A 17,552-nucleotide genomic window follows, 5' to 3' on the forward strand; every position below is an offset into this window, starting at 1 on the left:
CAAGTCCGTGACTCAAAAATTGGATCATTGATCAATAGTGAATATTTATCTCATTTTGCAACATCTATCTATATCCGGATTTAGATTTAGTTCAGGTGTAAAGAAAGTATGATCAAAGTCTGGATTTACATCGAAACCATAGGATATCAATATATTAAGAATTTGCTTGTGTTTTCCAGTGTGCAGCAGCCCAAAATCTTGAGCATTATTATAAGGAGTATATTAGTATCAGCTATTGTCAAACTCAACACTAAGAAAAATATCCTTTGTCGAAACAGCGATAACAAAACATCCTACAAAAGTCTGAACTAGAGCAAATTCACCCTTAATAAAATAGAAGGAAATTTCAGATAAGTTGTTCCGAAGAATGTGACGTCTTCTGTTCTGAGCTTGGCAAGGCTTTGGTTAAAAGCAAATTCACGGACAATTCTTTATCGATATCTTCTACCTACCTGCATGGCAAGAAGGAAGTATCCGCAGCTTGACGCGGTAAACATATGTAGTTAAGAAACTGTATTGATATCATAGTTAAGAAACCATATGTAGGTCACCGTATGGAAATAATAAAAAGGTGGTCTTTTCATACAGAACAACATCATTACTATAACAGTTGCGAACAAATGACCAAAATCACATCATCCAAGTTCGAGTGAATACCAATTACGAAGTAATTCTCATCGCGTGCAGTAATTAATTAAGCACGACAAGAAAAAAGAAAAATCAAATCGAATGGCATCCAAATGTAGTAGCTAGTTCTTCTTAGCAAATAATACCATAGAAATAGTGTCTATTCCTAAATCCTAGATGTACTTGGGCCGGCCTTTATAGCACATGGTAAGGCCCAAGAACAGATATTTCGCCGGTTTTAAACACACTTTATTGGAGAAGATACTTCTATAAATCTAATATACTCCACTTGAGATAATAAAAAAAAGGTTTCATCCATTTTGCATCCTTTTCCCCGAGTCGAGAAACAAATAAAACATAGATACAAATTTTCATTGATTAGAAGATCCATAGTTTTCATAAAGTAGAATTAAGATATCCTACACTACTACAACATTCCATTAGGTCACATTTGAAGACATAATTAACTTTGGTTTCATAGGGCGTGAAGATGAGGCGGCGCGTGAGTGAGGTTAGCGGGCGGAGGGAGAAGAGGAGCGGTGGCATTGTGGAAGTGCGGTGGCGGTGGGAGCTGAGGCATGCATTGGTAGCATTTGGTGAAGAGGCCAAATGTATCAATTTGATGGATGAAGTTAGTCATACTGGCCCATCCACCAAACCCGAACCCGACAATCAAAACCCATATAACTACGAATACGTTGATCGTATACGTCCCCACCCATCGTCCCATGTATTTCGACGGCTGCTCCACCGCATTCTGTCATTTAATACAACCACCCATACATTATTAATTAAGAAAAAACTAAATAAAAGAAACTATATGGATATTAAAGTTTGTACGTACCTCACGAGCGGCAGATGTTCGGAAGGTGAAAATGTGGGCTAAAGAGGGAATGATATAGACGGTGAAGCTAACAAGAAGCGATCCGACGGTGGAGTTGATGGGGCCGAAGAAGGGGAAGACGATGGCCAGGAACCAGATGGGGATGACCACAGGGAGGCGCGCGGCCGCCCTCTTGCACAGGCTTCGACACTCATGCATCCCGATGGCCTTCTCCCACACAAAGTAGAGTGGCGTGCAGGCAAACCCGAACGTTATAAACTGCGCGCGTAACAATTAATTAATTAATATAGGTAGGTAAGTTGTGAGTGAAAATGAATTTGATACTTGTATTGTATTGTATTGTATGATATGGACCTGGTGAATGAGCATTAAAATGACGGAAATGTCCCTGAAGGGTGATCTGGGAAGAAGGGCAAATGCGTTGGAGTGGTTGAGGAGGAGATCACCAAAAGCCCAGTACACAGCTGATGCCGATGGAATTGTTAGCGTCAACACATACACAGTTGCCAACAAGTATATTGCCTTGAACTTTTGCGGCCTCCACATTGCGTGCATTATCTCTCTGTCCAATTTTCAACCATTTCATCAATATAAACTACTCTTTCATTAGGATTATAAACTCTTACTTTCTTCTAATCACCATTGTTTTTGCTCAAGCGTGCCTATTGGAGCGATGCATATTTTAATTTCTAAGAAAAGGCGACTATGTCATCAGAATCATGAAGCTTGGAAGAAAATAAAAAGAAAAGAATAAATTAAACATGGGTTTCGTTTTAAGAGTATAGGAAAGTGATTGGAGAAGTAAAGATATCTCACTTTTGAGGAAGGATATGAAAAAAAGTGCAACTTTTCTTTTGGCTCTAGCATGCCTAAAAGGGCACTGCAGAAATCGTATTTTTATATTGGAAGAAAATGACATATCGACAATTTCTTGCAGTATACAAGCAAATAAAATGGATTACTGCATTATATGCTCAGATAATGAATGTCATTCTCTATGACTATAATACATAACGTTGCGTCCCTTTCATTACGACGTACTGCAAAACAATAAAGCTTGTTCTACTTCTGATTTTCACACTTTATTTTTACCATTTTATATAAACATAAAAACATTTTGACAATTAATTCCATACACCATGGCAATGATAAAAATAAAATAGTGAGGAATTAAAAAAGAGTTACACTGTGACAGCATGCCCCCCAAAGGTGTAGAGAATGTTTGTGGCTCCAGTGAAGTATAGGACCAACTTGGTGGGGCCCGAGTGCTTCACACCTTCCACCTGTTATTATTATTCACTAAATTAGACTAATTTCTCAATAATTAATCACATCTTTGACTACGAATCTTGACTCTTGAAAATCAAAATGACTTCAGATCTGTCCTATGAAAACGCAAAATAGATTCGGATTCGGTTGGGGTATTATATAAAACAACCTAAAAATAGATACTCCACTAATAAAATCAGGGACACTAGCTAGCTAGCTAGGTACCTATTATTATAGAGGTTAATTAATTGATCAAGAGGTAGAGAAATAATTGGTGGTAAATAATTAAGAGTATTGTTACCTGTCCATGGAGTAAGGAAGCAATGGTGAGGTACCAAGCAGTGTAAGTAGTCATAATAAGGCCAAGAAAAGACCAAATTCTGTAGTTATGGAAAGATGGGATGAAGACGGTGGTGGCACAGCATGCTCCGAATATGTAGGTCCAACTCCTCTTGTCCAAATTGTCGTTTATATAATAAATATTGCTGCATAATAATTACTACTATATATAAACTTGAAGTTAAATTAATTCAACTGAATTTTATGGATGAGTATAGGTGTACCTGGCACAGGCAATGAGCTGAATTACGGATCCAAAGAGAAGGAAAGTGCAGTTGAAAGCCAGTCCCACATTTCTCCAGTGCTTCCCCAGCAGCCCATCCAGAACTTCAAACCACTGCTTTTCAAACACTATATATATATCAGTGTCCCTCTATACTATCTATAGGAGAGTAATTAACAAAACTAAATTGTTAAAAGTAGCAGTAGTAATTAATTAACCTGAATAACATGGTTTCTGAACTCAACTTTTTCACGCTCTTTTCTGGTTCGGTACTCGACGTAGAGAATGCTGATGAGGTAGGCCGTCCAACTGCCCATCACGCCGTAAAACAGCTGAAACAGAATGCCTGACGTCATCCCCACCTGGGAGAACGAGTACGGCAACGTCAGCAGCACCTGCGCCACCTGCAATTGCAAAATTCAACACATTACTCTCCAACTTCCAATGAATTCTGAAATTAAACTCACAAATTAACCTGATTGGAAGCGCAGCTGAACCAGGCGTCGTAGACGGAGCCTCCATGCCAGAAGAAATTGGAAATGGTGGATCGGAAATCTCGGGGCTTACCGTCAGTCTCCATCTCTTCGTAGTTTCCGGCTATCACGCTCTCCACCACCTTGTCCGATGATGGGGTACGTACTAAACAAGCCCAATAGCAGTGACAGCTCGGCCAGCCCAAAGCCCAAGAGTTCAGTTCGGCATTACCAAAGAGTTCGGCCTCAGCCTACAGCTCGGTAAAAGCCAACCAATCAAGCTCTGCTCTCAGGTCGGCATCAAGCTCTACTCTCAGATCGGCAACCAAAGCAGTTCGGTCTCGGTATTCGGCCGAACAAGGAGTTAGTGGACCCATACAGGATGTCCAACACACCCACTACCACGTGATGTCAGTTCAGGCCACGATCGTAGGCCATGACCTACGCTTCGCCCACGATCTTAGGCCATAACCTACACGACATCCACGACTTAGGGTGGTGATGCAAGCCATGATCTGAGTTCATTATATAAATAGAACTTAGATCTGATAGAAGAGGTTAAGCTCTCTAGAGATAAAACACCATATAGCAAATAGCAAGTCTGTATTTTGTAAGCTGTAGAAAACAGATCAAGCAATACAATCTTGCCCTCCCTTTTTCCCGTGGACGTAGATTTACTTCAGTAAATCGAACCACGTTAAATTCTCTGTGTCGTGATTTATTTTTACGAGCATTTATCATCATCAAAAATTCGCGGAATCATCACTGGCGCCGTCTGTGGGAAGCGAAGAACAAAATTTGTGATAAAGCGAATTTTTGATCCATTTTTTCCACCCAAAAAATGCATACCAGATCGCAGAATACCCGCATTCCTGCCCGTGAGAACCCGGAGGAAGCCAATCCATCCCATAGGTCTGGAAAACAGCCTAGGGATAAATCCACCACCAGTTCTCATGGCGAAGGAACAGGCCGCTCCAAAAATCGTCCCACTGAGTCTTCCCAGCAGCCTGATCTGAATGAGGCTGTCAAGCTGTTCTTGGCCGAGAAGCAGGATGAGTTCTTAGCCTTCCTGCAAAAGAGCCAAGAGCCGAAGACGAAAACGGAGGATTCTCCTTCCTCATCCAGACATGAAAGTCACTACCGCAGTAGTGCCGTGTCTTCCAGGAAGAAGAATCCTCAACCCCGACATATTCCTGATCTTCCTCGGTACCGGAATCACAGGAGAACTCAATCTCCTCCATACCGACGAGATATCGGATTCGCCGTGTACGGAGCACTGAAGACTCCGTTCTCGGACGACATCACCCGAACTCCCCTACCACAGAACTACCGAACTCCGTCGATGACTTACGACGGGCTCGTGGACCCTCACGATTTCCTGGGGCGCTATCAATATAACATGGCGAACCAGGGTCTCAACGAGGTCCACATGTGCAAGCTATTTCCCGAGCTGCTCATCGGGAACGCGAGAAGGTGGTTCGATAGCCTCCCCCAGGGCAGCATCAGATCTTACCGAGATCTAATGGATGCCTTCCACAGGAGGTTCTTTCAGAAAGCGGAAGCCCGAATCACTTCGGCTCAGCTGCTTTCCATTCGTCAAGGTCGCGACGAAAAAATCAGCGACTTTATGACAAGATTCCACAAGGAATGCCTGCAAGTGGACGATCTCAACGATCTGCTTGTCATCTCGGCATTCCAAAATGGAATCCTGCCCGGAGCTCTCTACAGGAAGCTCGTTGAGTGCGGTCCGCAGACAGCTCAGGAAATGTGGGACATTGCGGACCAGTACTCCCGAGCCGATGAGGCAGACCGTCGCAAACGGTCGTTAGACAGCTCATCGTCCCGAGGAGACAGGAGGAAGCCCGATCATAGCGATCAGGGACATCCTCGCCGAACTCTTTTTGGCGATCAGGGACATCCTCGCCGAACTCCCTTTGAAAGGATTCAAAGGACTCCGGTGCAAGACAGATTGGGACCCCGTCTCAATCCCGAGAAGCCGCCCGCTCAGTTCGTACCGCTGAACAAGCCGAGAGCGGAAATTTTCGAACTGCACTCTGACCTGTTCGAAAAGCCAAAGCGGATGACGAAATCAGCCGCGCGCCGACCCCAGGATAACTACTGCTCCTACCATCAAGACCACGGTCACGATACCGAGGAGTGCAGAAACTTGGCTGCAGGTATCGATGTTCTTGTGAGGGCAGGGACATTGAAAAAATACCAAAGCAAGCAGTCAAAGAAGAATAAGAAGCAGAGAGGGGCGAACTGCGCTCCTCAGGATCCGAAAAGGCAGCCGGATCCCGAAGACGATGACGAGCCGCAATATGATGGAGTAATCCTGACTATTGACGCTCTCCCTGCCGGGAAGACCAAGTCGTCCCTGAAGTCAGAGCGCAGGGGCTCCAATCGAGAGGAGCCAACGCATAAAAGGCTGAAGCAGGACGAAGTGATTACGTTCTCGGATGCTGATCCCGTCCCGGCCATCTCTCCTCACCAAGACGCCATTGTCATCCAAGCCGGAGTGGCAAACAAACTGATCCACAGGGTGTTTGTGGATACAGGAGCGTCAGTCAGCATTCTTTTTAAAGAGTGCTTCGACAAACTAGAAGTGGACCCAGCTCGGCTCAGCCCGGCTCCGCTTCCCCTGAAGAGCTTCGCCCAGGAGGACACCCGCCCTGAAGGTATTATCAGCCTTCCGATCACGGTGGGGAAAGCGCCTACTAGCTCCAGTACGATGATTGAGTTTTTCGTGGTAAAAGCTCGGTCCCCGTACAACGTCATCCTGGGAAGAGACTGGCTCAACACAGTTCGGGCCGTTTGCTCCACCTATCACCTCACCATCAAGATCCCTACTAAAGGAGGGATAGCGGTCATCCGAGGTGACCAAAAAAGAGCAAAGGAATGCCTGCAAATTGCGCTTAGAAGTGCCGAGCAGTCAGATCGGCACCACCAAGCATAGCAATCACAGCAGCCGGAGTCAGAGGCGATGACCGAAGTCATACCGGAGCCGAACTCGATGACAGTTCAGCTGTACGAAGACGATCCATCCAGAACGGTTAAGATCGGCTTCGCGGGAACGCCTCTACTTCGGGAAAAAACCATCCAGCTCCTCAAGGAGTACAAAGACGTCTTTGCATGGTCTCCGTTGGACATGACCGGAGTGCCCCCCGAGGTAATCACTCATCGTTTAAATATTGATCCTTCGGTCCGGCCGATAAAACAGAAGCAAAGACTCTTTGCGGCAGAACGAAGTCAAGTCATCCATGACGAAGTCCGTCAATTATTGAAGGCGGATGTGTTATTCGAAGTGAAGTATCCTTCGTGGGTGGCCAATCCTGTCATGATCAAGAAAAAGGGGGGAGGATGGCGGATGTGCATAGATTTCACCGATCTAAATAAGCACTGTCCCAAAGATTGCTATCCCCTTCCGAACATAGATAAAAAAGTAGAAGCTCTGATAGGCTTTGAAATTTTTTGTTTTCTTGATCTATACAAAGGATACCATCAGGTTTTAATGGATGAGATTGACGCTTCAAAAACGGCCTTCATTACTGATTTCGGCATTTTCGCTTATAAAAAGATGCCATTCGGTTTAAAGAATGCCGGAGCCACTTATCAAAGGATGGTAGACAAGCTTTTTCGGCACCTGATTGGAAAGGAAGTCGAAGTATATGTTGACGATATAGTCGTCAAGAGCAAAAGCACCTCGGAGTACGAGCACAACCTCAAGTCCACTCTCAACGTGCTCAAGAAAGCCAACCTCAAACTTAATCCCCAAAAGTGTACCTTTTTGGTAGATTCGGGAAAGTTTCTGGGTTGTTGGGTTTCAAAAGACGGACTCAAGGCAAACCCCTCAAAAGTTCAAGTCGTTCAGAACATGGCAATGCCGAAGTCCATACATGACGTGCAAAGGCTAACCGGATGTCTAGCCGCACTGAGTCGATTCCTTTCCCAAGCAGCCGAAAAGCAACTGCCGTTCTTCAAGGTGTTGAAAAAGGCACCAAAGTTCGAGTGGGGAGCCGAGCAGAAAAAGGCCTTTGACGAGCTCAAAAGTTATCTAGCCGAGCTTCCTATTCTCTCTGCTCCAGCCGAAGCCGAAGTACTATTCTTATACTTAGCGGCATCGGATCAAACCATCAGCGCGGTGCTTGTACGAGAAGAAGGCCTAAAGCAGTTTCCCATCTACTTTACAAGCCGAGCATTAAGAGGTCCAGAAACAAGGTATCAACCTCTGGAAAAAATTGCTCTGGCGTTAGTAAATGCAGCAAGGAGACTGCGGCCATACTTCTATGCTCACAAGGTATGCGTCTTAACCGATCTACCTCTTCGGCAAGTTTTGACCAAGCCAGAAGCATCGGGCAGAATCGCCAAGTGGGCTATAGAGTTGGGAGAGCACACAATTGAATATCTACCTCGGAAAGCCATCAAGGGACAAGCCTTGGCAGATTTTCTTGCAGAAGCGAAGTTCGATCAAGCAATTCCTATTATTGCCGAACAGAAGAATTCTGCCAATGCCGAACTAGCACAACCCTTGGAATCCGAAGTAGAGCCGCCGGACTGCTGGAGCGGATTCGTAGATGGAGCTTCAAACAAGATGGGAAGTGGAGCTGGTATTTTACTTGTCGCTCCCGACGGACACGAGGTAACCTACTCACTTCGTTTCCTATTCCCCACTACTAATAATGAAGCCGAGTACGAAGCCCTCCTGGCCGGACTCCAGTTAGCGCAAAGTCTACTCGTCAAATCTCTCAAAGTCCATTGTGATTCACAAGTCATAGTAAATCACATGTTGGGTACAAGTGAAGCCCGTGACGAGAGAATGAAGAAGTATTTGGACAAAGCGCAAAGCATCAGCCGAAGTTTCTCCTATTTTCGGATAATCCGCATTCCCAGAGCGGAAAATAGCCGAGCAGATACCTTAAGTAAGTTGGCCTCAGATCCGAGCTCAAAGGCGGAAGAATTAATGCATCGAAGCATTGATGAAGCCGAGGTACATTCTGTATCCAGCTCGCCGAACTGGATGACGCCGATCTTGCAGTATCTGGATCATGGACAATTGCCCGAGGATAAGAGAGAAGCTCGGAAGATCACGTGCCGAGCTCTTCGGTACGAACTTCATGAAGGAGTCCTCTTTAGAAAGTCTTACCTCCAGCCGTTATTGCGGTGCGTAGGACCAGAAGAGACGGACTACATCCTCAGAGAAGTTCATGAAGGATCGTGCGGTAGCCACATCGGAGCCAGAGCTTTAGCTAAAAAAGTTCTGAGATGGGGATATTATTGGCCAACCATGGTACAAGAGGCAGTGCAGCTCGTCAAGAAGTGTACGAAGTGCCAAATTCATGCAAATGTCCCAAGGATGCCGCAGACCGATCTATACACTATGCAAAGCCCTTGGCCTTTCATGCAATGGGGCATAGACATAGTGGGACCACTTCCTCAAGCTCCTCGGCAAATGAAATTCCTTATCGTTGCCGTGGACTACTTCACGAAGTGGGTGGAGGCTGAACCATTAGCTACGATAACGAGCTCAAAGGCATTGGACTTCGTCTGGAAGAACATAGTGTGCCGATTTGGCATACCCCACATCCTCATCTCGGATAATGGGACTCAGTTCACCGACAAGACGTTCAAGAATTGGTGCCAAGAGCTGAACATACAACAGCGGTTCACTTCGGTCTCCCATCCCCAAGCAAACGGACAAACGGAAGTAACGAACCGGATTCTGGTGAAAGGGTTGAAAGCTCGGTTAGAACAAGCCAAAGGACAATGGGTAGAAAATCTCCCTCAAGTCCTATGGTCCTACCGAACTACACCCAAAACCTCCAACGGTGAAACTCCGTATAGTCTGGTGTACGGCACTGAAGCCGTAATTCCGGTGGAGATCGGCGTACCCAGTCCCCGAACTCTAAATTTCTCCTCAGAAATGAATGACGACGGACTGAGAGCAGAACTAGATCTCGCCGAAGAAAGAAGAGAATTGGCGTGCATAAAAGCAGCCAAGTATAAGGAGCAAGTAGCCCGGTATTATAACCAAAGGGTGAAAAAGCTTCAATTTCAAGTGGGAGATCTCGTCTTGAGAAACAACGAAGTAAGCCGAGCAGAAAAGCTGGGCAAACTCGAACCCACATGGGAGGGTCCATATCGGGTGTCAGAAGTCCTCGGCAAAGGGTCTTATAAATTGACTCACATGTCAGGAGAACAAGTACCCCGAACATGGCACGTCTCCAACCTCAAGAAGTTCCACTTGTAAGAGACAAGTCCGGTCAGTCCGTCTCGTGTCTAGTTCGGTCATAGGGGTATGTGTTTTTATTTGTTTGTTTTTTACTTGCACCTTTTACTTGTCGTTTTATAAAAAGTTTAAAGTTTTTTCTTTCGTCTTTTTCATTTTTTCTCTATGTGTTTTGTCCCTATGTGCTTGTCGTCTCTTACAAATGGTACCAAGGTATATCGTTCTTTAAAGACTGATCCCCTTTTTAGATCGATTATTAAAGACTATTGTGAGTCCAAGCTTCTAAGGAGGATATAAGACCACAATTCAGCTTAACAAGCAGTCCGTCTGAAACGAGCTGCAACAAGCCCACGATTGTGTGTCAAAGCTTCTAAAGAGGATACAAGACCACAATTCTGCTTAAGAATCAAGCACTTCGTCTGAAACGAACTGCAACAAAAGTCCGATTCTCGCGATAAAACTTGCCTGAATTAGGACAAGGGAAAGTCCAATCCACGCGATAAAACTCGCCGAATTAGGACGACCAAGTTCGGTCAAAGCAGTTTACCTCATAAGACCGAGGACGACCATGTCTAGTCAAAGAGGTTTACTGCATAAGACCACTTCGGTTAACTGGGAAAGTCCGATCCACGCGATAAAACTCGTCGAATTAGGACAAGGGAAAGTTCGATCCCGGCGACAAAAATCGCAAAATTAGAACACAAACCAAGTCCGGTCAAAGATGTTTATTTCATCAGACCAAAGACGAGTCCGGTCGAAGATGTTTATTTCATCAGACCAAAGACGAGTTCGGTCAAAGGTGTTTATTTCATCAGACCAAAGACGAGTCCGGTCAAAGATGTTTATTTCATCAGACCAAGGACCAAGTCCGGTCAAAGAAGTTTACTTCATAAGACCGAGGACAAGTACGATGAAATTTTTTCGCTAAGCTGTAAATACAGTGTTAGAAGCGAAAACAAAATTTCATTTATCAAATCTTGTTCGGCATACAACTCCGCTACCCTACAAAATGGCGTTACGCTATTACAAAGGACTATTCTACCGTCCAGGGTTGCTGAAGTTAAGCCACCTATCTGCAAAATCCTCTGGAAGCCGAGTTCGGTTGTTCCGAGCAGATGAAGAATAAGCAGGTCGACGAGATGCTATCCTCGACCCAACGCCTCTTCCCCGAGCCCGAGAAGTCCTAACACCTCGGCGATGAAGAGTCTCTGCAATAAGCATCTGCTGATCTTGCTCGCTCATAGTCACAACTCCTCGGCGAATTTCAGTCCGTCCCCGTCTTGACGATTCCGGTTGCTCCTGAGCCCGTTCTCGTCTTGACGTTTCCGGCTGTTCCGGAGTTCGTTGTTGGCTGGGAGTAGGATTTTGAACAAGGGAACCAGAGGTTTGATCTGGAGTGCGAGCATCTGTTGGCACGATATGCCGAAGGAATCTTTCTATGGAGGGGCGCCGAGAAAGGACAATGTCGTACCGAGAAGCCCAGCGCCGTAATGATTTCACAACTTGTTGGCAAGCCGAGCTCTCCAGCGCATTGTTCCTCCGGAGTACAAGATATTCCTCCCACAGTTCGTCAACTCGACTCTGAACATCTGAGATGGTCAATCCCCCGCGCACACGGATGTAATCCTCGTACGCAGTCCTCTCAGCAATGGTCGTATTCAGCTCGGCCTCCAGATCCTTCTTATCGGACTCTAAGTCCTTATTATCGGCCTCCAGCTTCACTAAACGAGCCAGAAGCTCGTCATTCTTCGTCTGATCGGCTATAGCTCTTCTCTCAGCTTCGTCTAAAGCCGAAGAGTACAGCCGTTTCCAGTGAAGTATCTCCATCTCCTTGAGTACAAAGCAGCTATATTAGTTCGGCAGCTGTACCGAGCAGATAGTAAAATACAACAGGAGTAAAGGCGAGTACGAAAAGCTATACGAAGACAAATGTAGAGAATTTTTCATTCACAAGGAAAATTTTTTACACTAGGGCTTCAAGGCCATTTTACAAGGAAGAAACTAGACTAAGAGAAGGGAGACGAAATCATACTCCGCCTGCTTCGTCTCCGGCTCCTCGGTCTGGTACAGCTTCCTTCTCCTGGGCTACCTCAGCCTCGGCCTCGCCTCCTGCCGGCCTCGCCTCCGCCTCCTGATCGGCCTCCTTCTCCGGATGCCCGGCCTGATCGACTTCGGCCTCCCGCTCCAGCGGCTCGGCCTCACCCTCTCCGTTGTAAGTCGAAGCGGGTGAAACGGGTCCCACGGAGGCAAAGATAGCCTCCAGGTTCTCGTCCCGATCAGCTCGACAACTCCGGACTCGGTCTGCAGAAAGCAGGACCGAGGATGAAGCGAGCTCCTCAAGGAGCGGCAGATTCTGAAGCCGAGCAGCTATCTCTCGGCTGTACAGAGGCAGCACGACGTCGGGCCCCTGCTCGCCCTTATCGGCAATTAGCCTTACCAGACTACCGACAAAGGCCGAGAACTGGCTGCTCAAAAAGAGTCTCTCCGTGTAGGCACGGAGACCCTCTCCTTGGGCAACCACGGCGGCAGCATCCCTCCGTTTCGTCTGCTCTCGCTGGATGACGAGCTGGTTTTTGGCAAACTGAGCTTCATCCTGGGCCGAAATCCTAGCAGCCCTGGCTTTCTCAAAGTTTGCCTCAGCCTGCTCGGCCCGGTGACAAGCAGCCGCCAATTTCCTCTGCATCTCGGCATAGTCGTTGGACGCTTTGGAGAGTTCGACGGCGACGAGCTTGGAGAGCATATCATTCCTCTGAAAATGGATAAGGAAAAAAGTTAACAGAGGGCACCAAAAATACAAGACAAGCCAAGCCAAGGAATCAAGAAGACAATTCACCTCGGCGAAGTCCGTGGGCCATAAAAATGGCTCACAGATATGCTCCGAAGGAGGCGCCAAGACCACGTCTTTCTCTGGCGCCCTTGGGGGCTTCTGGGTCCTCCCCTTCTTGCTTGCCGAAGTCGACTCCGGCTTCTTTGGACCCGAAGAGGTCTTTTGCCTCTTCGGATTCTTCTCGGCATCAGGCGCCGAGCTGGTAGCCTTCTCTCTCTCCGGCTCCACAAGCTCGGAGGACTTTCTGATAGCCTTATTCAACATGAACACTGCCAAAAAGCAAGAAAGCAAAGTCAGATTTTCTTCGTTAAAGCAGTAAAGCATAAAGATAAAGAGAAATCCTCACCCTCGGCCTCTTCGTCCGAAGACGAGATGTCGAACACGACGTCGCCCTTGACGAGCTCAGACTCCGTGTATTGTTTCCTAACTATGGGAATCTTGTTGAGCTCGCCATCGAGCTCGTCCAACGGTTCAGGCCGAGGGTGACGGATAACGGACTCCGGCCCTCTCCAGGGAAAACTAGGAGCCGCGGTCCTATCATAGTAGAAGAAGCGATTTTGCCACTTCGGCCACTTCGTTTTACAAAAGGCCCTAAAGGGCTGTAAAGGGATCAAGTAAAACCAAGACCCCTTCCTCTTAAATTGAAAGAATTTAAGGATCGCCTTCAAAGACAAATCCCTTCCTAACCTACGGAGTTCGGCAGCGAAGGCCGACAAGTGCCTCCAAGAGTTCGGAGTCACCTGGCCTAAAGGAAGCTGAAAAAAATCTAGTAAATCTATAAAGGCAGAAGGGAGGGGGAAACGAAGCCCGCATTCTAAGCAGGCCTCATACACGGTGACGTAACCCTCCGGCGGGGAGTCAGCCCTGTGATCACCGTCAGGTACCACCGCCTTCCCCCCAGGAAAAGAGTATTTTTCGTAAAGGGATATCACAGTATCCTTACTCAAGATACTGTGAAAATACTCTACGGTCTTCTCCCCGGATTCTTTCCGGCTAGAAGACCCCTTACCCCCTTTCCTAACGCTACCCGACTCCGAAGAAGAAGAAGAAGACATTTTTCTTACTTTTTGAAGGTGAAGGTAGTCTGAAGAAATTTTTGAAAGCGGAAGGAAATTTTTCACGCAGAAGATAGAGAGTGCAGAAGAAGCCAATAGCAAAGGTGTTCAAATGATGAAGAAAGACGGTATTTATCAGATTTGGAAAAGATTTCAAATCATCGCACCGTTTCATATCCCACCTTTTCAGGATTCAACGGCCGGATTTTACTGTCGCATTTAATGCCGCATTTAATGCAGTCACGCGCAGGGCACGTCCCCTGACTTCAGCCTCCCCCGTACCCTTTTCCAGAATGCCGAAGTGACTCGCTTCGCCGAAGTGAATCACTTCGCTTTTCGGGGGGGGTAGTGATGGGGTACGTACTAAACAAGCCCAATAGCAGTGACAGCTCGGCCAGCCCAAAGCCCAAGAGTTCAGTTCGGCATTACCAAAGAGTTCGGCCTCAGCCTACAGCTCGGTAAAAGCCAACCAATCAAGCTCTGCTCTCAGGTCGGCATCAAGCTCTACTCTCAGATCGGCAACCAAAGCAGTTCGGTCTCGGTATTCGGCCGAACAAGGAGTTAGTGGACCCATACAGGATGTCCAACACACCCACTACCACGTGATGTCAGTTCAGGCCACGATCGTAGGCCATGACCTACGCTTCGCCCACGATCTTAGGCCATAACCTACACGACATCCACGACTTAGGGTGGTGATGCAAGCCATGATCTGAGTTCATTATATAAATAGAACTTAGATCTGATAGAAGAGGTTAAGCTCTCTAGAGATAAAACACCATATAGCAAATAGCAAGTCTGTATTTTGTAAGCTGTAGAAAACAGATCAAGCAATACAATCTTGCCCTCCCTTTTTCCCGTGGACGTAGATTTACTTCAGTAAATCGAACCACGTTAAATTCTCTGTGTCGTGATTTATTTTTACGAGCATTTATCATCATCAAAAATTCGCGGAATCATCATCCGACGCCGCCATCTTTGCGTGATCTAATTTCTGCACAGATGCATACAATACAATATATATATAGAAAGCGCGCTGTGGGGAACCAAGGTCGTGCTGCTTTTATTTTTTAAACACGCTTTTAGGGGGATGGGAAGGAGAAGTGAAGTCGCTTTTCGTTGATTGCTTAAACCTTATTGTTTGTCTTTTTCTGCTAAATAAGAAAGATTGATATTAAGATTATCTAATTGCAATGGATAATTATAGCAGCGTGGGAGGCCTGGCCTGTACGCACCACTTGGTTTTCTCCATTTCCAACGTTTATACAAAAATTATTTGTAGTATTATTAGCTACTACCACCCAACCTTCTTTTTAATATCATTATCTTACTTTTCAACATAATCTACAATTGAAAATTACCATATTTGGTTGTCTTGAGAGGAGTGGATTTTAATAATAGATCTGCCAAATATCATCTTGGTATCGGAAAACAAATTTAATTGGATAAGTGCGAGGAAAAGTGCAAAAGAAATAAAAAAACAGTGGTTTGTGCTTTGTAGAAATTTAATTGGGATTTTACAACTTAAAAGGTAATCTGCATTATCAGATATATATCTTCATTTGAGGGTATTGTGAATAATTTAATACTCCCTCCTTCCCTAAAGAATATGCATTTTGGGTTCGACACGAGTTTTAATGGAAAATTGGTAAAGTAAGAGAGAAATAGAGAGAAAAAGTAATTAAAGTATTGTTAGTGGAGAATAAGTCTCACCTCATTAGAGAGAAAAAACTTTTCAAAATTAGAAATTGCATATTTTTATGAGACAGACTAAAAAGGAAAAAGTGTGTATTCTTATGGGATGAATGTGGTAAGTTAATTGAGTGAAAAGATCATAGAGAAACTCCAATGTTTTGCAACATCTGAGCCCGCACAACATTTGCTTATTATTTTGATGTCTATGGTTTTTTACAGAATTTATATTACATAGGAGTAGGATTTTATAGTGTTTTTAGATGGCTAGTGTTTCTCCTTTGTCGAAAAAATGAATTCGACCTATTTCTCTATTTGTATTTTTGTGGTTTCTATTCTAGCTAGCACGTTGGGAAATTTAAAGGGGGACATACTGATTGGAATATGATTTGTTTGCTTTATCAGTAGGATCTATGGCTTTAAATATAAAATCATTTCATAAATGAAATTAAATCGGAACGAATAACTTAGGTAGATGGAATATAGTAAATTCCAATTAACTAATTAGAATTAGGTATGACGAGTCAATCACACTTCATGAATGCGTATGCACTTACAAGAGTTCCTATACTATCCAACATATCCATAATCCATATGATGTTCCTCCACTAATTTGAAATATTAAAATAATTTCAAACATCTAATTCACTAATATCCCAATGAAAATGGAGCAAAGTATAAAATAAATTACAATATTGAAAAGTGATGGAATAATTAAAAGTAGAGGAAATGATAATGGGCGTGGCCGCTTGTCGCTTATTATAGAAGAAGAAGAAGAAGAAGAAAGTCACTTTTATCACATGCCCTCCTCCTTCTATGCCAAACCCTCCCAAATGTATCAAAGCACGACATATAATTTAAATTCTTCTTGGGAAATTAGTTTCATTTTCTCTAAAAACCAAAATACTATTACGTTCATATTTCTCACGCAATATGTTGAATTTTTAGCAAAAAAAATTAAATTTAAATGTTCTAGTTTAGGGTTTAGGATAGCAAGAATATGTTTTAATACTGTTTGGTGTAGAAATACTAAACCAGGTTTAATTATTAGCATTCTATTTTTTTCTAATTGGTATAGGAGTATTGTTTGCACGGCCATTTAGGTTTTCTTTTTTCCAAATTTGGTTTGATTATTTTTTTCTTTTTTTCTTTTTGTCCTTTTCCTTTTCCATTTCCTTTTCTTGTTCTTTTATTTTTTATTTTTGATGAAAAACTAAATTCATATTTTGATTATAAAAGGATTGCTATCCTGTTTTGTTAATCTTTCATTCTACGGATTCCGACGATTAAACGGTGCCCTATTAGGAGCACGTCAATTGTGTACTAAAATAATAGCCTATTTGTGAATTTAATAAATTTAATACATTATCCTCTTGGAATGGTGCATTGGCCAGTGGTGAAGTCAGGCCCTCAAAGGGTAAGTAGAGCAAAATTATTACACTACTCTTTTAAATCTATTATAGGGAAACATTTAGATAATTGTATAAACTTTTCTGTTTAGAGGTAACTTCAAAAATTGAAAATGCTAAAATTTACTTGTGATTCCCTCTTGTAGTCTTGTGATCTAGTATGCTTGTAAGTTGTACCATGCAACCCAAAATTACATTTCATAGCCAAATGAGAAAATAAAATAAGGAATAGTGTATGGAGCAAAGTGAAAAAACGAATATTCTCCTTTTCCTATTTACTTTACTAAGCTGTATGATTTTTTGTAGCATAATTGATCAGCATCATCATTTATATTACTCCATTGTCTTTTTCCCCACTTCAAGTACAACAAGACAATCTTTTACCAATCTTTATCTTTATTTGTTTCCTCTCATCATGTATTTTTATCGACATCCAACCTAATTCATTAGTCACCGCATCACATTATTAATTTAATTTATATCCAACATAAGAAATCATTTTCAAAGAAATGCATAAACGAAGCCAAACCTAGTATTGTCACTCTTCTTCACGGTTCACAATAATTGG

The 17,552-nt window shown here is 44.1% G+C and overlaps 1 protein-coding gene across 1 annotated transcript; it reads right to left on the reverse strand.

The window, feature by feature from the left end:
• Positions 1-916: 916 nt before the first annotated feature.
• On the reverse strand, positions 917-14,976 carry LOC121762949 (auxin transporter-like protein 2). Its single transcript, XM_042158978.1, has 9 exons — positions 14,851-14,976; positions 3,778-3,927; positions 3,521-3,706; positions 3,304-3,416; positions 3,042-3,225; positions 2,657-2,754; positions 1,826-2,033; positions 1,472-1,729; positions 917-1,384 (listed from the first exon to the last, which is right to left on the reverse strand). The coding sequence occupies exons 1-9, from the start codon at positions 14,857-14,859 to the stop codon at positions 1,103-1,105; spliced, it is 1,488 nt and encodes a 495-aa protein (XP_042014912.1). The 5' UTR covers positions 14,860-14,976; the 3' UTR covers positions 917-1,102.
• Between the last annotated feature and the right edge of the window lie 2,576 nt (positions 14,977-17,552).

This window comes from Salvia splendens, chromosome 13 (assembly GCF_004379255.2).
Source record: "Salvia splendens isolate huo1 chromosome 13, SspV2, whole genome shotgun sequence".
NCBI classification, from domain to species: domain Eukaryota; kingdom Viridiplantae; phylum Streptophyta; class Magnoliopsida; order Lamiales; family Lamiaceae; genus Salvia; species Salvia splendens.